Source organism: Myotis lucifugus, unplaced genomic scaffold (assembly GCF_000147115.1).
Source record: "Myotis lucifugus unplaced genomic scaffold, Myoluc2.0 scaffold_206, whole genome shotgun sequence".
NCBI lineage: Eukaryota > Metazoa > Chordata > Mammalia > Chiroptera > Vespertilionidae > Myotis > Myotis lucifugus.
This window is the reverse complement of record NW_005871254.1, coordinates 685,055-695,650: the sequence shown is the minus strand read 5'-3', so window position 1 is coordinate 695,650 and position 10,596 is coordinate 685,055. Positions and strand designations below refer to the sequence as shown.

At 39.3% G+C, this 10,596-nt stretch overlaps 1 protein-coding gene across 2 annotated transcripts in view; it reads right to left on the bottom strand.

Moving 5' to 3' along the window:
- Positions 1–6,255: 6,255 nt before the first annotated feature.
- The window catches only part of ZNF22 (zinc finger protein 22), a 15,555-nt gene continuing 11,214 nt past the window's right edge, over positions 6,256–10,596 (bottom strand). For both annotated transcript variants that reach the window (XM_023761316.1, XM_014463304.2), the window contains exon 2: positions 6,256–8,717. In XM_023761316.1, the coding sequence (XP_023617084.1) occupies positions 7,958–8,629 (672 nt within the window). In that variant the 5' untranslated portion in view covers positions 8,630–8,717 and the 3' untranslated portion in view covers positions 6,256–7,957. The remainder of the gene's footprint in view (positions 8,718–10,596) is intronic.

Genomic DNA, 10,596 nt, shown 5'->3' with positions numbered 1-10,596 from the left:
TAACCCTATGGGTCAAGCTCCAGTTTTAACATGACCACTCTGATTCTATTTAATCCCTTCCAATCCCTTCTCCAACTACAACCAGATTTATCTTCTAAACACAAAAATTTCATTATATAACCTCACCATCACCAATATAATCACCAATGCTGCCCAATTAAAATGTTTCAAAGTTTTCACCATTCATTTGTATAAAGTTCAAAATCACTGATTGATTTGTCTTTGCTTGCTAGTTTAATGTAATGCTTTAAATTATAAAGCATTTGCCAAGAATTATTACAATTGCAATTTGAATTACATTTAAATGTAAGTTCATATCTAAATGAATTCATGCTCGTGGCCATTTATGACACTTTAAAATTTATTTATATTTAGCCTGTTATGTATGCAATCATACATTGTGTAGAAGGGTACTTGGATGCCATTTCCAGTTTTTGAACAATGGAGACTGTTTTTATGTTGCCTTTATATTTGGGCAATAACTTGGCCATGTATTAAATTATGGGGTCAAATCTCTTCTACTTTAAAACTCTGTGAGAGATTGCTCCACTATCTTCTAGCATCTGAAGTGTTTGGGGAAATGCCTACCATCCACTCTGAACACAATGAATGTTTTTATCCTAAAGATTTAGGTGTTCTTTTGGTTACTGAAAGTTTTCTTCAATAATATTTTTAATTTTGTTTTATTCCACTTCTTGGTTCATTTTTTTCAGGAACACCAATTATTTATATACTAGAGGCCCAGTACATGGATTCATGCACCGGTGGGGGCTCTCGGCCTGGCCTTAGGGATCAGGCCGAAACCAGCTCTCTGACATCCGGTCAGCTGGTCGCTTTGGCTTTTATATATATAGATTGGGTCTTTATTGTTTCTTCCCTGAGACGATCACTTTTCTACTAATTTAATTTCTCTGATAATCTCCACCACATTCTCAAGATTGTTCTCCATGTCACTCATCCAATTTCCTGTCATGCCAGTTCTGCTCCTTACTGCTTCTTAATCAAGATCTGCATGATTTTTGTTTTTCTTTAAATAAAATTTCCTTATTTTTTCAGTTACTTTTTTCTCTTGTAACATTGTTTCATTATTCCTTTTTTGATTTCTTGAATATATTCTCTGATGTGTGGTTTCATAGAGTTCATTTCCTTCAATTTTTTTTTTTTGTCAAAATTTTTCTTTTGGCCTAGAATGAGACTTCTTTCAAAATATATTAAATATGTCTTTTGTATAATATGTTCTTTTTCCCTTATTATTCTAAGTGGAATGTTTGCATTGGTCTTATGCTGTTTTCCCTGGAAAATTTATTGATTTGAATTTGCTATTTTTACTTTATAGCAATTATTGTATTTAATTCTGATAATAGCAGTACTATTATTATTTCCATATAGAAAATTTAAAAAACACGGGTAAAACTGGAATATTATGACATTTGGATTGTAAGGAGTACAATCAGCAATGGAGATCTAACTTTCTTCATCTTGATGTATGCAATAGACTGAAATGTATCCCCCTTAAACTCCTAACTCACAATGTGGAGTGTATGGAGATAGGGTCTTCAGGAGCTAATTAAAGTTAAGTATTATAATAACTATATACAATGAGAGTGGGTACATGAAAGATTGGGGGGGGTCACTTTGTAATGCATATGATTCTCTAACCACTAAGTGTGCACCTGGAAATTATATAAAATAATATTAGATGTCAACTGTAAATGAAAAATAAAATTTAAGAAAAGTTAAGTAGGTTACAATAGTAGGACCCTAATCTGATATGACTGCGAACTTATAAAAAGGGAAAGAGATTTCTCTCTTTCCCTTTCCTGCCTGGTGAGGACACAGTGAGAAGGAGGACGTATACAAGCCAGGAAGAGAGTCCTCACTAGAGACAGAGGGAACTGGCACCTTGACCTTGGACTTCCCAGCCTCCTGAACTGTGAGAAAATAAGTTTTGGTTGTTAAACCACCATCTATGGCATTGTGTATGGCAGCCCTACCTGACTAATAAAATGTACTAATACACACCAAATTGCACAAGGCAAAAATTACAAGAAACATAAGCATAAATAAACAGATAAATTTAACTCATTTATTAGAAATTATATTGGAATTAATAAGTGCAATGTTTACAAAATTAAATAAGGGTGGTGGTAGAGAAAAGACCTATTTCTAATAGTCACAAAAAAGATAAAATAACTAGAAATGTACCTGGTAATATATGTGCAAGATTTATATGTAAAACAACCTTTATTCTTTTACTAAGAAATATAAAACAAGACACTAAACTGCAAGGCCAGATCATCCTTAGAGAGGAGGATAAATGTTGTAAAGATGTCCAAAGATCCTAAATTAATCCTTAAGCCAATAAAATATCAATTTTGTATTTTGGAATATATCAAGAGTGTTTTTGGAACTGTACAAGCTGATTTTAAAAGTCGCCTGGGATAAATTTTAGGTAATAATAAAAACATTTTGGAAACTAGAGTAAAACATATTATTATGCTACAATAATTGAAAGTCTGATAATGAAGCAGAGATAAGCAGACATGAATTAAAAGTATAAATATAGACCCAAATAACTGTGGCAATTTGAAGTAAGATAAATACTGCCTATGTTCCCATACATAGGCTCTGTGATACAATTCAGCCTTTGGACGTAGCGAAAAGAAAAACACCTGGAGGAGGACTGGAGGAGTAAGTACCAGAGGAGACAGCAAGCTTATGAAATGCAACGCTAGCAGGACTTCTCACCGACAGGAAAGGGGCAAAGCACCGGCCATCTCCTGCTTCCCAGACTGTCCCCGGTCTCTGTCTTGCTGAGGATATAACTGGCCTTAAATTTATATCTTAATTATAAATATAACGCATACACATGATAAAAAGTTCAAAGTATGGAAAGCAAACTGTTCTCACACTGGAAGGCTCCAGCCTTAGTCTCCACAACTGCTTCTTCTTTTTTTTTCATTTTAAAATATTTACTCACAGACCCATTGCGTTAAATGTATATTTATGAACTGTCCAGAGACAGTTTTGGTCTTCCTCAGACTCTTGAAAATTTTAAATGATCTGGGCAACTCTTGTGAAGATCAAGTTTTCAAATTCTTTTTTTTTACTGTAATTTTATTTTATTTTTAATTTCTTTATTAAGGTATTACATATGTGTCCTTATCCCCCCATCACCCCCCCCCCCCACTCATGCCCTCACCCCCCTGGTGTCTGTGTCCATTGCTTATATGCATGCATACAAGTCCTTTGGTTGATCTCTCCCCCTTACCCCACCCTCCCCGCCTTCCCTCTGAGGTTTGATGGTCTGATCGATGCTACTCTGCCTCTGGATCTGTTTTTCTTCACCAAGGGCATCCTAGGTCACTTGTGCGCCCAGGCAGTGTTCAGGTAGCAGCAGTCTAGGCCGCAAGCATCCATCTCTCCCTGCCAAGTCGGCTCGGCGATACTCATCCGGTTTCCGCCGGGTTCTGCACCTGGACACGGCGGGCAGGATCTAAACCTTAACTGGCACTTCCACGTGGACTGATTTCACGCGTGACATGGGTGGACTTACACGAGGCCGTTCCCTTTCACAAAAACTCCTGGCTTATATAAAAACTGCGGGCATGCAGTCGATGACCAGTAAACTCAAATGCACTCCAACCAATCTCCCCATTTCCCGGCGTGGGGCCCCCGCGGTTCCGCGTGCAGCGTGGCTGAGGTCAGGCCCAGGCGCTGCCGCCGCGCATTCGGGGCCCGACCCCGCCCCGACGCCAGAGGCCAGGCGGCCGCACACACCGAGCCCCCGGGGCTCCCGCCACGCAGGAGCCGCAGGCGCAGCCAGCACCACCCAAGCGCGGAGCCCAGAAAGCCCACAGCGGCTTCTTAGCCTCTCCTCCGAGCCTTCCTCAGGCCGTGCGCCGGTGTGCGCACTGTTCCCGGGGACATGTTCCCAGACGGTGGGTGGAGCAAACCTTGATGATGGGAATGGACTGAGCGGACAACGCCAGGTAAGGAGAGAAAACGTTCAAGGAGTTGGCTGTAGAGGAGAGCAAACGAAGAGGGAAGCAGAGAAAACAACTCGTTTGTTTGTTTGTTTGTTTTAATAAAAAATTGCTATCTTTCCGTTTTCTAGCAGGAAGGGGCTACCTGGTAGAAAAAAGACTTATCTTCCTGTGCCTTGTAAGTGGTTAGCATCTAAGTTACAGTGGGACTGGAAGAATATTCAGGTAATTTGACTAAATGTGCTCACTTTTAAAAATGATGCCTGCACCTCAAAGGCATTTTACTGAGTCCCATCTGACTGTAGAGGGTGACCTCAACTTTCCCACATTTTGAGGATGGTGTTTTCAAAGGAAGATGCATGTTCCCATTGTACCTCCTTTGCTGCCACCTAGTGACAGTTCTAAGTAACGTAAAGAAGTATAAGAAGCCCAGGTCCAGAATAAGACTTGCATGAGAGTCCTTTGTCCATGCAGTGCCCTCGTGAAGCTGGGGTGTTTCCAACTGAGCCAGAGAAACACCCCAGATATTTAATTCTTCAACAACATAAAATTACTTTGTCTCCCTAACATGGGGAATAAATATAATAGCCATGTACTTCTATTTAGAAGAGGTACTCCTACTACCTGTCAAAAAATTCATATAGGTGTTTATTTATTTACTTATTTATATTGGTTTTAGAGAGGAAGGGAAAGATTAATGTGAGAGAAATATCGATCTGTTGCGTCCCACACACAACCCTGATGGGGATCAAACTCGCAGCCTGGGTATGTACCCTGATCAGGAATAAAACCTGCCAGCTTTGGTGTATGGAACAACACTCCAATCAGCTGAGCCACACTGGCCAGGGCCGTACAGGTTCTTAAATTTCCCTTAGGAACGTATTAGATGGTTCTGGGGAAAAATAGAACTCACCTTTAAATTTATGGAAAGTATTATTTTTGCCGACAATTTCAGATTTGGTTCAATAGCTTCTCTGCCTCTCATGACCTAAGTCAAACAGTAAATTCTAAACAATGTCCCAGACTCTATGCTAAGCTCTCTACCTGCATTATTTCATAACTCCCCCCACAACTCAACCACAAGTATCTTATCCAACTTAAGAACAAAATTCAAATTGACCAGTTGCTAGGTGACCAAGATGCAAACCCAGGTATGCTGCCCTAGGGTTCAAAGTCTTCATCATTAAATCCTGCCTATCCTTATCAAAGATTAGTATTATGTATGCATCTAACTTAGACACTGTCTCACGTAGCACACACTGCCCCCAGTAAATGGGTTATAGCAGTGGTCCTCTAAGGGGGTCCTGGACCAGCATATCACCATCAGCTGGGAGCTGGTTAGAAATAGAAATTATTTGGCCACAGCCCAGACCTACTGGAAAGCAATTCCGGGAGCGGGCCCAGAAATCAATGTTTTAACAAGCCTTCCAGATGATTCTGATGCACACTGAAATTGAGAACCACTGGGTCTCTCACAGTACCCTTTGCTTTACTCATTTACATTCCAATTCCTCTACTTGACTACCCACTTAACCTTAATTCCTTCAAGCTAAGGCTGTCTTGTCCATTTTATTTCTACCACACTTATTAGATTGAATAAATTAATAAAGAATGTGGAAGCCAAAGGTTTTAAATAACATGTCTTATTCATTGGTGTAGGGCAGAAGAAATTCAACAGTATTAAAAAACAAACAAAACTTGGAGCTCCCCTTTCCCTAAATAAAAAATCCAGAGATTGTATAAGGCAGTGATGGTGAACCTTTTGAGCTCGGTGTGTCAGCATTTTGAAAAACCCTAACTTAACTCTGGTGCTGTGTCACATATAGAAATTTTTTGATATTTGCAACCATAGTAAAACAAAGACTTATATTTTTGATATTTATTTTATATATTTAAATGCCATTTAACAAAGAAAAATCAACCAAAAAAATGAGTTCACGTGTCACCTCTGACACGCGTGTCATAGGTTCGCCATTACTGGTATAAGGAGCCAGAGGAATAAAAGGATTCAGCTTGATCAACCTGAGTTATCGTGGAAATTCAGCAGGACATCATACAGGAGTGTAGTCAGAGGCAGTGCTTAGACTCATGTTCCACTTAGTCAATTTCTAGTGGAACATTTCCATTCACAAATCAGTGTAAAGCAGTTGTAATTTCCTCTCTCCTAAAGGGCTCCTAAAAGGAGGAAAAGGCTGCCGTGCCACATGTTGGTTACTACAGGCTACCGGTTTTAGGGCTCTAAGAAGAAATGCAAACCACAAACTGAGAATACATCACACTCTGGAGTATTTGCTTTATTTTTATAGAGAACAGAGTTTATTCAGGATAAAAATGTAAACTATGCAATCTAACAATTTACAAAGGTCTTTCTGTTGCAGGATCCTATGGTTGCTGTCAAAATTGCAAAACTCATTACATTTAAGAAAGTGGTGTTGGTCCAGCCAGAAGTTACTCCAGACACAGAACTGCTACACGCTAATGGTAGGTCCTCAAAACGGCCCTGCTTCCAAGTGCCTTGGCCGATTAACAGGACACCTGCTAAGTGAAGATCAAGTCTTTTGTGAAAGATGACTGCAATTGCCGCATAGTCACACAACACTGTGGATATCCCGTGGATGAAACTATCGCCAGCAAGGCCATCTTCTAAGACCCCACACTAAGTACAAGGCCAGGAGGAAGACAAAGTTCAAGTTTGAGGAAATAAAAAACAGGCAAAACAAGTGATTCTTCCAAAGCTGTGCTTTTAGATGTTGCTTAAATCCTTAAAATAATTTCCCGGGAGAAAAATAAACAAAAGGTGGTAGTATGCAAAATATTCCATTTTTATGAATAATTGTCATTAATAACACTAGAAACTGACATGATTATAAAAGATACCAAAAAAACCAGAATGTTAACATTTAATAGAATTAAAATCTGAGCTGAAGGCTGAACAGAATGTTGGACACAGCACTGTTCTGATGGTAGCTGAGATGTTTGCTAGACTGTAAATAATTAATTTCACTCAGAAATGTTTAACTTAGATTTCAAAATCTAAACATTGAGCTACATTTGGATTAAGTAACTTTTGTTTTAGGTAATTTGCTATTAAAGTTTTCCAAGGGGAAGGCAGGGAGGTGTGTACATTGTAGATTTTTATTAGTAAGTTGAGATTGTTTTGGTTAAATATGGTTTATTTATTCATGTAGGTCTAAAATGCTATCTCAGTTTGTCAGAGCACAAGAGAACATCAAAAGAAGTCAAAGGCATAGAGACGGATAAATCCATCCTAACTTCTAGAAAACAACTGACACAGTGTAACACCATCACAAAGAACTTGTGGCTTCAGTTTTCATTTTGACTTTTAGAGTACCTTTTAATAAGAATTTGGTAAAAAACAGGAAAATTCTACTGATTTAACAGCTGTTCATAAGAAGGAAAGAAATAAAAGAAAGTTAATAGAAAGTGATGGGCCTTAAGAATCGGTGAAAAATCAATACATTTTAATATAGTGAATCTTGAATCATACTTACAAACCGATGATTAATATACTACAAAACTTTACAAACATAAAACTTCATGTTACAGAAGTCCAAAACCAATGGAATTCACTTCTTTTCCTTTTTAATTATTCCTTCAACAGAAAGTCTTAAAACCGAAGTTAATGAAATTCCTACATTTTTATACATGTCATTAAAACAGGATTGTTCTTGTCAAAATTACGCAGGGAACACTTTCAAATAAGGTCAAGAATTTTATATTCTCGAAAAAAATGTTCTTAGTTCTCTGTACTCCAGGTTACAGAAATGAGAACAGTGGGAACCAGGTAATTTCTTTCCACCCGCCCATGTCATTAAACCCCGTGTTTCAATGTCTCCATGCTAGGGAAGGACACACAGTGTTTAAGTGCTCTATTACAAAGTATCTCCAGTTCTGAGACAGCTTTTCCTTTTCCTTTTGTTTTTAAGACAGGGCTGAAACAGTGCCCTTACTTAGCGGAGGCGAGCCACCGACTTCCTTTTTGTGCCAGTTTTCCAAGATACTAAGTGAGTTTTTGCCCTAATGTTTTTGCCTGGAGTTTTGCGCGGCTTCTCTTTGTGCACCTTCATGTGCTGCCTGAGGTGAGAGCTCTGGCTGAAGCATTTGCCACATTCACTGCACTGGTAGGGCTTCTCCCCCGTGTGGGTTCTCTGATGCTGAATAAGGTGGGAGCTCTGGCTGAAACATCGGCCGCACTGATCGCACTGATAGGGTTTTTCTCCGGTGTGAATTCTCTGGTGCTGAATGAGATTTGAGCTCTGTTTAAACCTTTCTCCACACTCATCACATTTATAGGGCTTTTCCCCAGTATGGATCCGTCGATGCTGTATGAGATTAGAACTCTGGAAGAAACTTTTCCCACAATCGGCACATTTATGGGATTTCTTTCCAGTATGGATCTTCTGGTGTTGAAAAAGGGTCGAGCTCTGACTGAAACTTTTTTCACATTGTGTACATTTATACGGCTTCTCATCCAAGATTCTCCTCCGTCTGTTCAAGCTTGAGTCAAACCGAATAGCCATTCCCCGTTTCTGCCGCTGCCAGCTTTTCTTGCGCTGGTTCTCAGAGGTCTTTCCTTGGCTTGCGCTCCGAGAAATACCTCCCTTCAGTTTTCCTAACCGCATTGTGAGAGCCAAATGTATTCTTAACAGAGTCCACTTGCTTCTTCTGAACTAACGTTTCTCTTCCTAGAGCTACAGAGCTCAGAATTTTCTGGGTGTAGAAGAAAAAACAAAAATAAATTACAGATGATTTGTTAATTATTCAACTTGATACCTCTTTAGATCCGTCAAAATTGCTTCCATTTTTAAATTTAAAAAGTATTCAATACATATGAAAACAAAAACAATTCTGGGGAAAAATACTTACAAAGTAATTTTAATAATTCCAGAGTTTAAACTTAGTATTAGCAAGTAAATATCATTATGTTTTAATATTTACTCCCATGTTAAATGTCTCACTGTTGGCTATCTAATTAAGGAGTCCAAATTAAAGAAATGACAAATCATGCTTTTATTAACTACAGAATGCCTCAAAATGTATACACACTTTAACAGCTAAAAGCACAATTTTGAAAATGAGATGTATTTTAATAAACACTGCCTTTATATTTAAAGTATGTGTGTACATTTTTTGGGACACCTATATTTGCCCTTATTCATTTAGCCATTCTACTTTCACAGCTATAGATAACAACTTTGCTCTAGCTTTCAGCGTAAACTGTTTTGAAAGTAGGAACTACTCTATAAGGAGTAGTAAGTTTCTGTGAGTTAATTTAACAAATGCTGGATGAGAATAATGTCAATAAAGAGATGCTTTATTTTTTTTCTAGATTTGAATGATCAAAGAGGACAATTCTTTGAAAACTTGAGGATTGTGTTTTGAAAGAGAAAGATTTTTAAAGAACTTTTACAGGATAGTGAAACAGTAGAAAAAAGGGTGCAGAGAAGAAAGTTTACATATAAAAATAGGACTGGAATTTAAAAAATACCCAAATGCCAAATAAACTCAAAATTTCAAATAAATCAATTTATTTACATATAAAGTTATGTAAACTCCAAGTAGGTGAAAATGTACAAGAAGCTAGGCTGCAAAAATATTAAAATTATTGGAACTATTTTCCACATCAGATGTCAGGAAGTAGACTTTGAAAAATTAGGCTGGGTCCTTGCAAACAGGCTTCTAAAGCAAATAATGAAAACACCAATGACATCAGTGTTCCGCCGTCCCTTCATCCTATTGTATAACTGAGAGTTCGGGCTTGATAGCGCTGGGGGATTTATCTGGATATTTAACAATATCTGCTGCAAGTATGGTAAGTATCAGAGAGAGCAAACTGCATTCAAAACAAAATCACAGCGATATGGCTACTCATTCTTTAACTGTAGTAAATATTTATAGTATAGAACACCTATTACAAGGAGACATTTATTAGGGTCCATGGTTCTGGAGTTCAAAAAAACAGCTATAAGCCCGAGGGCAGCGCCCGCTGCTCTGGGAACCGCTAACAGGACTGCGCCCGTTTTCATGCCTGAACCGGGAGGACACTGCAGCAGCCAGGCCACCAGCGGTTAGCCTCTGTGGTTCTCAACCTTCCTAATGCCGCGACCCTTTCATACAGTTCCTCATGTGGTGGTGACCCCCAACCATAAAATTATTTTCGTTGCTACTTCATAACTGTAATTTTGCTACTGTTATGAATCGTCATGTAAATATCTGATATGCAGGATGTATTTTCATTGTTACAAATTGAACATAATTAAAGCATAGTGATTAATCACAAAAACAACGTGTAATTATATGTTTTCCGATGGTCTTAGGCGACCCCTGTGAAGGGGTCGTTGGACTCCTTTGGGGGTCGCGACCCACAGGCTGAGAACCGCTGGGTCAAAGGCTGAGAGTCCATGTCGGGGCTCCTCAGAGCAGCGCGGTGCTACCCGGACCTCGCGGGGCGACAGAGGCACAGGAAGCAGCCCGCCGCCTCGGCCCGGTGCAGGCCCCTTAGGGCCTCCGGCTCCCCGGGCCTCCGCCCCCGCCATCCCCAGCCCGCCCAGGCCCACTAACCCCTACCTCCCCCAGCCCCCGGGGCCTG